Source organism: Chiloscyllium punctatum, chromosome 30, assembly GCF_047496795.1.
Source record: "Chiloscyllium punctatum isolate Juve2018m chromosome 30, sChiPun1.3, whole genome shotgun sequence".
Classification (NCBI taxonomy): domain Eukaryota; kingdom Metazoa; phylum Chordata; class Chondrichthyes; order Orectolobiformes; family Hemiscylliidae; genus Chiloscyllium; species Chiloscyllium punctatum.
In genome coordinates, this window is record NC_092768.1 from 47,095,409 (window position 1) to 47,110,560 (window position 15,152).

The window sequence follows — 15,152 nt, forward strand, 5'->3', positions numbered from 1 at the left end:
AAACACAATGGGTTGTCCTCACTGCATGGGGGTTACTCCAAGTCCGGATGACTCCATTGTGACATCATAATCCCTCAGCACTGGTGATGTCATCACTAGTTGCTTGATGGGAGTGAAAGCTGCTTCTTGTTCGATATCCCAATACCATTTGCAAAGAGGTTCACACTTTAAGAAAAATTCAGCAGGAATTTGTTTAGTCAGTTCCAGTGTGGTTTAACTGATGTTCCAGGAGATCCAACAACTGTCTGAAAGCTTTATGATAGAACTCAGACTGATTGTGTGAATGCTTTGATGGAGGAGGAGATACATTAACTGTGTGAAAGTCTTGTCAAACACCTCATTTCTGAATGGTTTCTCAACAGTGTGGATCCACTGGCATTTTAAAAGATTCGGAAAAATGTGTGAACATTTTGTCATACATGTCACACCTTCAGATTTTCTTCCATGTGAATCTGCTGGTATCTGAAAAGGGTTGAAGATGCCAACATGTTCACCACAAACGCTGGTGGATTACTCCCCTATGTGAATCCTCTGATGAAGCAGGAGGTTCCATGACCTTGAGAACGACTTGTCACACATCTCACACGTGAATGGTTTCTCTCCTGTGTGAATTCTTTGATGTCTCCGGAGGGTTGATGGGTCTGAGAACGATTTGTTACACACCTTGCATACAAAGGATTTCTCACTTGTGTGAATTCTCTGATGCAGCAGGAGTCTTGATGAATCAGAGAATGATTTGTAACATACCTCACACTTGAATGGTTTCTCCCCTGTGTGAATTCGTTGATGTGTCCGGAGGTTTGATGAGTCAGAGAATGATTTTTCACACACCTTGCATTTGAATGGCTTTTCTCCTGTGTGAATCCTCTGATGGAGCAGAAGTCTTGATGAATCAGAGAATGATTTGTAACATGCCTTACACCTGAACGGTTTCTCCCCAGTGTGAATACGTTGGTGTGTGTGGAGGTTTGATGATGATGAGAATGATTTTTCACAAACCTTGCATGTGAATGGTTTCTCCCCTGTGTGAATCCTCTGATGAAGCAGAAGTCTTGATGAATCAGAGAATGATTTATTGCATGCCTTACACCTGAACGGTTTCTCCCCAGTATGAATACGTTGGTGTGTGCGGAGGTTCGACAGCAAGGAGAATGATTTGTCACACACAACACACCTGAAAGGCTTCTCCCCTGTATGAATCCGTTCATGTTTGTGGAGATCTGATGATGACGAGAATGATTTTTCACATACCTCACACTTGAATGGTTTCTCACCTGTGTGAATACGTTGATGTTTGCGGAGATCTGATAATGATGAGAATGACTTTATGCAGGCCTCACATGTGAATGGCTTCTCCCCTGTATGAATGCGTTGGTGCACGAGGAGGGTCGATGACTTTGAGAATGATTTGTCACACACCTCACATGTGAATGGTTTCTCCCCCGTGTGAATGCGTTGGTGTTTTTGGAGTGTTGATGCATCTGAGAATGATTTGTCACACACATCACACCTGAATGGTTTCTCCCCTGTGTGAACACGTTGGTGCACATGAAGAGTCCATGACCGTGAGAATGATTTGTTGCATACCTTGCATGTGAATGGTTTCTCCCCAGTATGAATCCGCCGATGGTTCACCAGGCCTGATGATTGTACAAAGCCATGGTTACACACCTCACACTTGAATGGTTTCTCCCCGGTGTGAATGCGTCTGTGATTCATGAGTGTCCATGATTGTGCAAAGGTTCGGTCACAGACCTCACACTTAAAAGGTTTCTCTTCCATGTACCTGCTGTTATTTTAATAGTCATACAATATGTGTCAGGAGATCTTAACAAGCCTTTGGAGTTCCCCTCACACTTGAACAGCCTCTCACCTGTAGGAATAAGTCAATGGTTCATAAGGCTCAATATTTGACTGAAGCTTTCACCACATCTTGAGTCCATTCACACTTCTTCCTGACCGATCACCCACAGCCGAATCTTCGGAAAGGTTGGTTCTGACAGAAGGCTCCACATCACTGACCAGTTTCAGATCTGATGATATATCAAAGCTCCCCCGACCAAATGGTTTCACTGCCCAGCCTTCTCTGTGGTAAGCAATGCTGGAATATTGGATGTCTTCCCACAGTTGTGCAGTTGTTCCTTAGGGTTGGTCAGAATCTATCTGCAGTGCCTATCCTCTCTGTCTTCTCTGGTGCAGTACAGTGCAATCCATCTGTAAAACAAGAAAAGAATATGAATTCCTCCAATTAAAGCAAAATAATTCGGATGCACAAAATTTGAATTATCCAATATTTTTGTGCTAATTTCCTCCAATTCTGTCTCCTCCCTTGTGAAAGAGTTGACTCCTCAGGCGTTTTGTTTATACTTTAAGAGGATGTGGGCATTGCTGTCCACCTCCATAAATTGCTGCAGTCTATATTGTATGGATATATCCACAGAGCTGTTAGGGAGGGTGTTCCAGGCACTGAGAATGTCGGATTGATGATATATTTCCAAGTCAGGATGATGAATGGCTTGGAGGAGAACTTGAAGATCATGGTGTTCCAAGGGATCTGTTTCCCTGTCCTCCTGGACAGTAAAGGTCATAGGCTCGGTAATTCTTATTGCAACAGCCTTTATAGGCTGCTATAGTACATCTTGTAGATGATACACATTGCTGCCATTGACTGACACTGGAAAAGCCCAAATTAAGTATTACTGGACAGGCCACTGGGGAGTAAGTAATACTGTCATAATACCTTCCATCACTTTGCTGATTGACAGTTGACTGAGAGGATTCGAATTGATTAGGTTGGATTTATGAACAGGAATATCTGGAGAGTTTTTTTCAAATTGCTGGATAGATGCCAATCTTGTGGCTACACTGCATAGCTTTGTCAGGGGCACAGCTAGTTCTGGAGCAGAAATCTTCAATATTTTGGTCAGGATGCTGTCAGCACCTAGGGCCTTTGTATCCAGTGCCTTTAGCCATTTCTTGATATTACACAGAGTGAATCAAATTGGCCACTGGCAACGTGATGCTGGGAAGCTCCCAGAAGTCAACTGGGGGAGATGCAGATGTTTGAGTTTTCTCTTTTGATGTGTTGGAATCCCCCATCATTGAGGATGGGGATATTTCTGGGGCCACTTCCCCCAGCCAGTTATTTAGTTGTCCATCACCATTCACGAGTGAATGTGGCAGGACTGTACAGCTTAAATCTGAACCGTTAATAGTGGTATCACTTAGCTCTGTTGATTGTATACTGCTCCTGCTGTTTGGTGTGCAGGTAGTCTTCTACTCTGGCTTTTGCCAGCTTGTTACATCATTTTTAGGAATGTCTAATACTGCTCCCAGCATGCCCCCAGTGCTCTTCATTGAACCAGGGTTGGTCCCCTGGCTTGATAGTAACAGTAAAATAGGGGTATGCCAGGCCACGAGGTAACAGATTTGTGTTTGAATATAATTCTGATGCATAATGTGGGGTTTTGCCTCCACAAGAACTGTGTATTGGTCACTCCCATCAATACTGCCAAGAACATGTAGATTGACCTCTAGTTGGTTCCCTCACCATTGCTGAAATCCCAGTCTAGCAGCTATGTTGTTGATCGATAGTGGTTCTGCTAAGCCACAATTGTTAGTGAATATTGATTGTAATCAGGAGGTTTTCTTTCCTGATGACCTGAACCAATGCGACTGGGTACAGTCAGGAGTCAATGTTGAGGACTCCCAGGACAACATGTTCCTTACAGCATACCACATTGTCAGCTTCATTGAGTATATCCAGGGATGGCGATTGTCCTAGCTTGGACAGTGTCTCTTCCATGTGATTCTGTGAGAATGACTCTGCTGGCAGACTAATCTGTGGGACAGATCTTCCAATTTTGACAGAAGCTTCCAACAATTAGTAAGTGAGGAGAGCTCTGTAGGGTTGACAGGGCTGTGTTAGTTGCTGAAATTTCCAGGACTGAGGTTGATACTGGGTGGTCTGTCCTATTTCTTTCCTTTGTGGCTTTGCAGTAGTTTTGATCCGACTGAGCAACCCCTTCAGAGAGTGTTTAAGAGTCAACTACATTGCTGTGCATGTGGAGTCACATGTAGGTCAGACCCAAGTAAGGACGCAGGTTTCCTCTCCTTCAGGTGTGCCCCAATCGGTTTTTATAACAGTTAACACAGTTCCATTACTCAGACTCACTTTTAATTCCAGGTTTGTTAATTGAATTTAAATTCCAGCAGTCTGTGTGGTGGTATTTGAACACGTTGGCAAAAGTGACGACTGCAGATGCTGGAGATCAGAGTCAAGATGAGAGTGGTGCTGGAAAAGCACAGCAGGTCAAGCAGCATCCGAGGAGCAGGAAAATCAACGTTTCAAGCAGAAGCCCTTCATCAGGTATTTGAACACATGTCCTTAAAGCATTATCCTGGGTCTCTGGATTACAAGTCCAGTTATAGCTCAATATCCCTTCTTCAGTGGAAGTCCCAGTTAGTGCCAGTCTGTCATTTCTGTGTGGGGGAATCAGATGTAAATTCTCTCTTTTTCCTTACTTGACCTCTGTTTTGACCAGGAACACTGGATAATGATCAGGAGCAGATAATGTGATTACTTTCTTTGTCCACCTTCCCAGTTGCCTTGAGGACAATGGAAAAGACAGTTGGGAAGAATGCAAAATGGGCTATTAATTCACTGAGTACCTGTATTGTACTCTTGAAGACCTAGTAGAGAAAGTTTTAGATGTCAGGATACAACGAAGGTGAGCTCAGCCCAGTGAAATCTGTAAAGTTTCTCTTACCAAGAATGACAAGTGCCTAAGTGAGGAGAGCTGACCCACAGTTTGGTCAATTAGTGATGATACTCACTGAATCATATCAAACTGGGAACATCCCAAACTCCTCTGTCACCATCCCACTGGCAAAGGGGAATTCTTCAATATTGACTCCATGGAGTCTCATGCTTCAGTTAAACAAGTTCAAGAAGAACTATGGACTGAATCTTGGGAATCTTATGTATTTTGGCAAAGCCTGAGTTGCCTTGAGTTTGGTTGGAGGGATTTTCAATGAGGCTAAGTGAGTTTTAAAACCCCATTGCGCACCCAGACAAGCATGTTAGTCTGGAGCTGCCTTGCACTTTTCCTGACATTTGCCCCACCAACAGTAGAAGAGAAGAATTGTCACTCGCTTTGCAGTCTTGGGGGGATTTGGAAGGACTGGGTGGTGCAGTGATTTACATATAATGCCCCCAGGGGAGCAGCAGACCTGGCACTCTCTGTGGAACAGTCTATCAATGAACAGTATATCACTGATATATTATTGGACTACTAATCCAGAGACCCAGGTTAATGCTTTCAAGGTATATGTTCAAATACCACCACACTAACTGCTGGAATTTAAACTCAATTAACAAACCAAAGAGGTCAGTCCTCCTTCCTCAGGACCAGCAGTGGAGGCTAACACACCAGACCATGCCAGCCTGGACTGAAGTTACCCCTCCCGGGTTAGTACAATCTAAGCCATCTGGAGGAATGCCGAGCACTGTAGAAGGAAGGTGAAGTGACAAATCTCACCAGAGCACATGTCGATAAGATCTGCCCATATAGTGCCCTCCCAACTGAAGGTGAGTACTTCTTCATGTTAATCATCACTGGGTAACTAAGATCCCAAAACTAGGTGTCCAAGTGGGTCATCAGCAGCAGGACTGTACTCAACCACAATCTCAGAGCTCAGCACAGTCCTCATTTCATGATTACGTCAAACCAGTAATCAGGCAGGTCAGGAGCTGCATTAGGGACACTTTCAAATGCAGACTTGAACCGAATGAATGTACGACAGAGGGTAATATACAGACAAAAACTGAATGTAGTAGGTAATAAACATAGCTAAACAGCCCACAGGATCAGAACTGAGCAAAGTTCTGTATTCCTATCACCTATTGTTGAGAACTGTGGACTACCAGTCCAGTAACAGGAGAAGGCAGCTCTATGAACACCTCCATTTACAGCCATGCTGGAGACCAGCACACAAGACCGAGACACAATGTTAAAGTCTCTTCAGCCAAAAATAACACTTGGATGATCAACCTGAGGAGCTGGGAGAACTCCCCTCCAAGCCACTCCAATCCCCCCAACAGTCGAGAATGCTCAGGTCAGATAATCACTTCCCACTCACACGGAAGGGAACATCTGCAACAACTCTGAACTATCTCAACGGCATCGAGAACACAGAAGTCCCCCTGATCAGGGCAACTCCTATTTGACTCAATCCCCTCCCGTTCACCACTAGTACACTATCCAGTGATGTTACATCATCAGAATATTCCTTCACCTTGGATATTCAGTGCTGAATATTAGTATGGATATTAAGGATAAAATCCTCCAGCGGTGAGGATCTAAATGGATGAGAGGTGTCCTGCAAGTATCAGTTTTGAGTCTCAACTGTTCATTGCATTTTTGAACAATTTAGCTGGGTTAAAAAAACACAACTCCACATTTATTGTTGACACAAGACAAGTGGTTCTGAGAGCAACATAAATGGAAACAATAAATTACAAACATTTGGATATGTTGAATAACTGGGCAAATGCATTTCAGTGTTTCCATTGGATCTGTACAGGTTTTTGTAAATGATGAAAAATTCAAAACAGTGGAGGTTCAGAGAGACTTGGGGATCAAGGTACAGAGATTATTAAAATGTCATTTACAGGTGTAGAAAACAGGGAGAAAGTGAGGACTGCAGATGCTGGAGATCAGAGTCGAAAAGTGCAGTGCTGTAAAAGCACAGCCAGTCAGGCAGCATCTGAGGAGCAGGAGAACCAATGTTTCGAGTGTAAAACCCTTAATCAGGATTGAGGCTGGTGGCCCAAGGGGGCTGAGAGATAAATGGGAGGAGAGGTGAGGCTGGGTAAAGGTAGCTGGGAATGCGATAGGTAGACAAAGGTGAGGGTGAAGGTGATAGGTCGGAGAGGAGGATGGAGCGGATAGGTGGGAAGGAAGATGGACAGGTAGGACAGGTCAAGAGGGTGGTGCCTTGTTGGAAGGTTGGATCTGGGATAAAGTGGGGGGAAGGGAAATGAGGAAACTGGTGAAATCTATATCTTCATGCCTTGGGACTCTCCAACCACACAGGATCAATGCGGATTTTACCAGTTTTCTCATTTCATTTCACCTCCCCTCACCTTGTCCCAGAACCAACCTTCCAACTCGGCACCTACCTGTCCATCTTCCTCTCACCTATCCACTCCATCCTCCTCTCCAACCTATCACCTTCACCCTCACCTTCATCTATGTATTGCATGCCCAGCTACCTTCCACCTCGCACCCCCCCCCCCCCCCCCCCCCCACTTTTTATCTCTCAGCCCCCTTGGGCTATGAGCCTCATTCCTGATGAAGGGCTTTATGCTTGAAACGTAGATTCTCCTGCTTCAGGTATAAAAAATAATCAGAAAAGGCAACTGAGGTGGATAAGGTGGTTAAGAAGGCATATAGTTACTTGCATTTATTAGTTGAGGCATTAGTTGCCAGCAAGAGTGGGCACTGCTGTCTCACAGCACCAAGGACCTAGGTTCAATTCCAGCCTTGGTTGACTGTCCGTGTGCAATTTTCACCTTCTCTCTGTGTTTCGATGAGTTCTGCGGGTGCTCTGGTTTCCTCCCACTATCCAAAAATGTGCCAGTTAGGTGGGTTGGCATGCTAACTGTGAGCTTTAAGGGATAGATAGGTCGGGGGGGGGGGGGGGGGAGGAGGCTGGGGCTACCTTTTGAAGGGTTGGTGCAGACCTAATGGGGAGAATGGTCTTTTTCCTTGGGATTCTATGGTTGAATGAAGAACTGGGAGGTTATGATGGAACTCCGTATAAAGTGTTTGTTTGGCTACAGCTAGTCTGTGCACAGTTCTAGTTGCCCCACTATGAGAAGGATGTGATTGCATGAGGGAAGGTTCAGAGGAATTTCACTAGGACATTGCCTAGGTTGGATTGATTCAGCTATAAACAGACAGGCTGCATAGACTGAGATTGTTTTCCTGAGAGTAGAGAAGGGGACCTGATTGAGGTGCACAAAATTATAAGGGGTATAGAGTCAGAGCCATAGAGACGTACAGCACAGAAACAGATGCTTCAGTCCAACTTGTCAATGCCTACCAGATATCCTAAATTAATCCAGTCTCATTTGCTAGCACTTAGCCCATATCCCTCTAAACCATTCCTATTCATGTACCCATCCAGGTGCCTTTTAAATGTTGTAATTGTACCAGCCTCTGACAACTCACTAAACAGGGTTGGTGGAAGAAATCTTTCTATTTAATAAAGAATCAACAAATAGGGGTATAGATTTAAGGTAAGGGACAAGAGGTTTGGTGGGGATTTAAGAAAGAGGTTTTATTTTCACCCAGAGGGTGGTTGCCAAATGGAAATCATTGTCTGATTGGACAATAGATGCAGGGGCCATCACAACGTTGAAAAAAATCTTTAGGTGAGAACTTACAGCAACACAACAAACAGGTCTCAGGCCAAGTGCTGGCAAATGGGATTAGAATAGCTTGAACTTTAGGATAATAGACAATAGGTGCAGGAGTAGGCCATTCTGCCCTTCGAGCCTGCACCACCATTCAATATGATCATGGTTGATCATCCTTAATCAGTATCCTGTTCCTGCCTTATCTCCATAACCCTTGATTCCACTATCCTTGAGAGCTCTATCCAACTCTTTCTTAAATGAATCCAGAGACTGGGCCTCCACTGCCCTCTGGGGCAGAGCATTCCACACAGCCACCACTCTCTGGGTGAACAAGTTTCTCCTCATCTCTGTCCTAAATGGTCTACCCCATATTTTTAAGCTGTGTCCTCGGGTTTGGCACTCACCCATCAGTGGAAATATGTTTCCTGCCTCCACAGTGTCCAATCCTTTAATAATCTGACACGATGGGTCAAAGGGCCTCTTTCTGTACTGTGTTAACATTCTAAAATCACAGAATTAGAGAGTTTAAGGGTGATATGATTAATAACTTCATTAACTGGAGGGTCAGGTGAATGGAAGCAGATTATTTTCACCAGTTGGAGAATCTAGGATTAAGGACATTGTATAAATATTAGAGGAAGAATCTTTCAGAAGTGAAATGAGGCAACAGTTCAACATAAAGAATGGGAGAAGATTGAAATTCACATCCACAAATAACAAACAATGCAAGACCAATTGTCAATATCGAATCTGAGATTGGTGGATTTCTGTTTACCAAAACACCAGGGATCTGGGGATAGTACAGGAATGTTTCAATGAGAGTTGCACAAGTTAATTGGGCAAATGCATGGCAGATGAAGTATAATGTGGATAAATGAGAGGTTCTCCATTTTGGTACCAAACACAGGAAGGCACATCTGAATGGTGACAGATTAGGAAAGGGGGAGGTGCAACGAGACCAATGTGTCCTTGAACATCAGTTGCGAAAGGTGAGCATTCAGGTGCAGCAGGCAGTGAAGAAGGAAAATGGAATTTAGCATCAATACCGAGAGGTTTTAAGTACAGGAGCAGAGAAGTCTTGCTGCAATTGGTGACATGTGGAGTACTGTGTGCAGTTTTGGTCTCCTTATCTGAGGAAGGATGTTCTGGCCAAGGACAGAGTGCAACCTAGATTTATCAGACTGATATTTAGGATGGGAGGATTGATTAGATTAGATTAGATTCTCTACAGTGTGGAAACAGACCCTTCGGCCCAACAAGTCCACACTGACCCTCTGAAGAGTAACCCACCCAGTCCCATTTCCCTCTGACTAATGCACCTAACACGATGAACAATTTAGCACAGCCAATTCATCTGAACTGCACATCCTTGGACTGTGGAAGGAAACCGGAGCACCCAGAGGAAACCCATTCAGACACAGGAGAATGTGCAAACTCCACACAGACATTCACCGACCCTGGTGCTGTGAGGCAGCAGTGCTAACCACTGAGCCACCATGCCGCCCTTTGTATATATAGACAGAGAAACACTGATTTAATGTGGACTACATTCACAGGAGTTTAGAAGAATGAAGGAATCTCATAGAAATCTAGAAAATTCTAACATATCTACACAGAGGAAATTCAGGAAGGATGTTACCAATAATCAAGGAGTTCAGAACAAGGAGTCATAGGCTAAGGATATGGGGGGAGGGGGAGTTTATGACTGAGACGAGGGGAAATTTCTCCATCCAGACAGTGGTGAGCCTGTGGAATTCTCTGCCACAGAAAGTGGTTGAGGCCACACCATTGAGTATTGTCAAAATAGATTTAGTTTTGCAAGTGAAAGGGATCAAAGAGTATAGGGAGAAAGCTGGAATGAGGTAGGGTTGGATGATCTGCCAAGATCAGACAGAATGGCCTACTCAAGCTCCGATGTTTCAGTACGGGAAGCACTATATGGTGGATTCCTTTCCCTCTGGACTGCTCCAAAAAGTAGCAGCTCTCCCTCAGTCCTGCTCCTCCGTCAAAGCAACATTCCCTCAGAGGAACTGTAAACGTACAGTCCACAAGATAATAAGCAGCTCCCGAAACATACAGTCAGAACCCAACAAGAGAAAATCAGTAAGAATCCTCAGACCCTCTGCACCTCCCAGATAATGACACCACACCCTCTCACATTCAGGAATGAGCCATCAACAAAGCTCAGCCTGGAAATCAGAGGGAAATGCTTCCATTTGAGGTTGGGAGTGAGAAACTTTGAAGGGATTTGAAAAGTCAAGCAACACCGAAAACACCGAAATCCCAAAACACAGACAGTCCATAGGATAATAACCTACTCCCAACACACACAGAACCCAACGTTGGGTAATCAGTAAGAATTCTCAGACCCCTGCACCTTCCAGATAATGACACCTCAACTTCTCATATTCAGGAATGAGCCATCAACAAAACTCAGCCTGGAAATCAGAGGGAAATGCTTCCAATAAACACACTCAATATCCAACACACAGCTCCAGTCAAACAGTTCAGCACAAAGCACCGAGTAAACAGCTCTCTCAGCTGGATCTTCTCACACAGCATAAGGGACATTTCCACCCCTGATTGCCCACAGGATAGTCAGACTGCCTGAAGATTGGTGTGGATATTATGGGATACAATTTGTATAAAAGCTGCTCCTTCACTCACCATCTCCTCACTTGGTTTTCAGTCCCTATAGGAAGTGAACCAGCTCTGGAAGAGGAAGAGGAGACAATGTGCAGAGTGGGTGGGCTCTCTGATTGACGTCTCTCACAGTCAATCCAAATATTTCTGGAGCAACATGAGTTTCTTGAAACTTGGGAAACTGACCTGGGAAATGGAGGTGACTTTGAGCAGCAGATCAGGTGGGGATTTAAACTTGTCATTGTCCCATCTGAATAAAACCTCACTTATTGCAGCTGCTGTCACAGTTCCCCTGGTAAATGTTTGACAGGGATTTCAAGTGTGGGAATAGCATTCTTCATCCTCGGGGAGTTTCAAACTGACAACATCAGTGTGCAATGTGCATTCTTAGATGCATTACAGCGCAGTTAGGGTCCTTCGGCCTCGATGCATTTGACAGCAAATCAGAAGAGGAAGACCCCAGCATCCACGGCAGGGATGAAGTGCAGTAGTGGGGTCAGCCAATGCACAGGAGAGACCACAGTGGAGAGAGAGAAATTGAGATCGATGCAAGAAAGAGAGGGATACAAGAGTGAGAATAGAGCACAGGAAGTAGGTCATAAAGAAGTAGCTTCACCGATTTGTTTTCACAAGCACAAATATATTTAAACGTTATTTTTGATTTCTCCAGAACATAAAGTTCATCTCTGAACATTGTAAACTGAACATATTACATCGAGGTATGAGGAGCTTAGGGAACAGGGAATGGTTAGGAACATGGGACTGGGATATCGTAACAATTACGGAAACATGGCTCAGGGATGGGCAGGACTGGCAGCTTAATGTTCCAGGATACAAATGTTACAGGAAGGATAGAAAGGGAGGCAAGAGAGGAGGGGGGGTGGCATTTTTGATAAGGGATAGCATTACAGCTGTGCTGAGGGAGATATTCCCAGAAATACATCAAGGGAAGTTATTTGGGTGGAACTGAGAAATAAGAAAGGGATGATCACCTTATTGGGATTGTATTACGGACCCCCAAATAGTCAGAGGGAAATTGAGAAACAAACTTGTAAGGAGATCTTAGCTATCTGTAAGAATAATATGGTGGTTATGGTAGGGGATTTTAACTTTCCAAACGTCTACTGGGACTGCCATAGTGTTAAAGGTTTAGATGGAGAGGAATTTCTTAAGTGTGTACAAGACAATTTTCTGATTCAGTATGTGGATGTACCTACCAGAGAAGGTGCAAAACTTGACCTACTCTTGGGAAATAAGGCAGGGCAGGTGACTGAGGTGTCAGTGGGGGAGCACTTTGGGGCCAGCGACCATAATTCTATTTGTTTTAAAGTAGTGATGGAAAAAGATAGACCAGATCTAAAAGTTGAAGTTCTAAATTGGTGAAAGGCCAATTTTGATGGTATTAGGCAAGAACTTTCGAAAGCTGATTGGAGGCAGATGTTCGCAGGTAAAGGGACGGCTGGAAAATGGGAAGCCTTCAGAAATAAGATAACAAGAATCCAGAGAAAGTATATTCCTGTCAGGGTGAAAGGAAAGGCTGGTAGGTATAGGGAATGTTGGATGACTAAAGAAATTGAGGTTCGGTTAAGAAAAAGAAGGAAGCATATGTCAGGTAAAGACAGGATAGATCGAGTGAATCCTTAAAAGAGTATAAATAAAGTAGGAGTATACTTAAGAGCGAAATCAGAAGGGCAAAAGGAGGACATGAGATAGCTTTGGCAAATAGAATTAAGAAGAATTAAGGGTTTTTACAAATATATTAAGGACAAAAGGGTAACTAGGGAGAGAATAGGGCCCCTCAAAGATCAGCAAGGCGGCCTTTGCGTGGTGCCACAGAAAATGGGGGAGATACTAAATGAATATTTTGCATCAGTATTTACTGGGGAAAAGGATATGGAAGATATAGACTGTAGGGAAATAGATGGTGACATCTTGCAAAATGTCCAGATTACAGAGGAGGAAGTGCTGGATGTCTTGAAATGGTTAAAAGTGGATAAATCCCCAGAACCTGATCAGGTGTACCCGTGAACTCTGTGGGAAGCTAGAGAAGTGATTGCTGGGCCTCTTACTAAGATATTTGTATCATCGATACTCACGGGTGAGGTACCAGAAGACTGGAGGTTGGCAAACGTTGTGCCACTGTTTAAGAAGGGTGGTAAAGACAAGCCAGGGAACTATAGACCAGTGAGCCTGACCTCAGTGGTGGGCAAGTTGTTGGAGGGAATCCTGAGGGACAGGATGTACATGTATTTGGAAAGGCAAGGACTGATTTGGGATAGTCAACATGGCTTTGTGCGTGGGAAATCATGTCTCACAAACTTGATTGGATTTTTTGAAGAAGTAACAAAGAAGATTGATGAGGGCAGAGCAGTAGATGTGATCTGTATGGACTTCAGTAAGGCGTTCGACAAGGTTTCCCATGGGAGACTGATTAGCAAGGTTAGATCTCATGGCATACAGGGAGAACTAGCCATTTGGATACAGAACTGGCTCAAAGGGAGAAGACAGAGGGTGGTGGTGGAAGATTGTTTTTCAGACTGGAGGCCTGTGACCAGTGGAGTTCCACAAGGATCGGTTCTGGGCCCTCTACTTTTTGTCATTTACATAAATGATTTGGATGCGAGCATAAGAGCTCCAGTTAGTAAGTTTGCAGATGACACTAAAATTGGAGGTGTAGTAGACAGCGAAGAGGGTTACCTCAGATTACAACAGGATCTGGACCAGATGGGCCAATGGGCTGAGAAGTGGCAGATGGAGTTTAATTCAGACAAATGCGAGGTGCTACATTTTGGGAAAGCAAATCTAGGCAGGACTTATACACTTAATGGTAAGGTCCAAGGGAGTGTTGCTTAACAAAGAGACTTTGGAGTGCAGGTTCATAGCTCCTTGAACGTGGAGTCACAGGTAGATAGGATAGTGAAGAAGGCATTCAGTATGCTTTCCTTTATTGGTCAGAGTATTGAGTACAGGAATTGCGAGGTCATGCTGCGGCTGTACAGGACATTGGTTAGGCCACTGTTGGAATATTGCATGCAATTCTGGTCTCCTTCCTATTGGAAAGATGTTGTGAAACATGAAAGGGTTCAGAAAAGATTTACAAGGATATTGCCAGGGTTGGAGGATCTGAGCTACAGGGAGAGGCTCAGTAAACTGGGGCTGTTTTCCCTGGAGTGTCGGAGGCTGAGGGGTGACCTCATTACGAAATTATGAGGGGCATGGATAGGATAAATAGACAAAGTCTTTTCCCTGGGGTCGGGGAGTCCAGAACTAGAGGGCATAGGTTTAGGGTGAGAGGGGAAAGATATAAGAGACCTTTTCACACAGAGGGTGGTATGTGTATGGAATGAGCTGCCAGAGGATGTGGCGGAGGCTGGTACAATTGCAACATTTAAGAGGTATTTGGCTGGGTATATGAATAGGAAGGGTTTGGAGGGATATGGGCCGGGTGCTGGCAGGTGGGACTATATTGGGTTGGGATATCTGGTCGGCATGGATGGGTTGGACCGAAGGGTCTGTTTTCATGCTGTACATCTCTATGACTCTCTGAATCTAACTGGATTACTTTTACAGTAACATTACTACAGTGCTAATGCTTCCCAAAGGAGGAGATCTGATGAGCCTGTGGAGCCTCCTTACAGACCTCACACTTGAACAGCCTGTTGGAATGAGTTGTGGTTCTAATAGAAGGCTCCATACCAATGACCAATTTCAGATCTGATGATATGTCAAAGCTATCCTGACCCAACTGATTTCCAGGTGATGGTTTCACTGCCCAACCTGTTGAGCAAAGCTGTGAAGTGACCGGACGTCTTTCCACAGTTTTGCAGTTGTTCCTTGGGTGATGGTCAGGTTCTATCTGTGGTGTATCTCCTCTCTGTATTCTCTGGTGCAGTTCAGTGCAATCCTCCTGTAAAATAGGAAAAGAAAACACGATTTCCTCCAACTTTTTTTGACTGCATGAGTCCATGTAAGAATCTGTTAACTCACTTTTTAGATTAGAATCAGTCTAAACACTATGGCACAGACAGAGAACACAGGGGGCCAACACCTTCAACATATTATCTGGCTAACACCAATTGTTACA

At 44.2% G+C, this 15,152-nt stretch overlaps 1 protein-coding gene across 3 annotated transcripts; it reads right to left on the reverse strand.

Annotated features, from left to right (window-relative positions):
* Window positions 1–356: 356 nt before the first annotated feature.
* Window positions 357–14,918, reverse strand: LOC140455632 (uncharacterized). 3 transcript variants are annotated; one of them, XM_072550582.1, is made up of 2 exons: window positions 14,846–14,918; window positions 357–2,214 (listed from the first exon to the last, which is right to left on the reverse strand). In XM_072550582.1, exon 2 carries the CDS (start codon window positions 1,780–1,782, stop codon window positions 511–513), a length of 1,272 nt encoding a protein of 423 aa, XP_072406683.1. In that variant the 5' UTR covers window positions 1,783–2,214; window positions 14,846–14,918; the 3' UTR covers window positions 357–510. The 3 variants fall into 3 exon arrangements, with proteins under 3 accessions (XP_072406683.1, XP_072406681.1, XP_072406682.1); XM_072550580.1 differs by lacking the exon at window positions 14,846–14,918 and adding an exon at window positions 11,093–11,212; XM_072550581.1 differs by lacking the exon at window positions 14,846–14,918 and adding an exon at window positions 2,741–2,956.
* Between the last annotated feature and the right edge of the window lie 234 nt (window positions 14,919–15,152).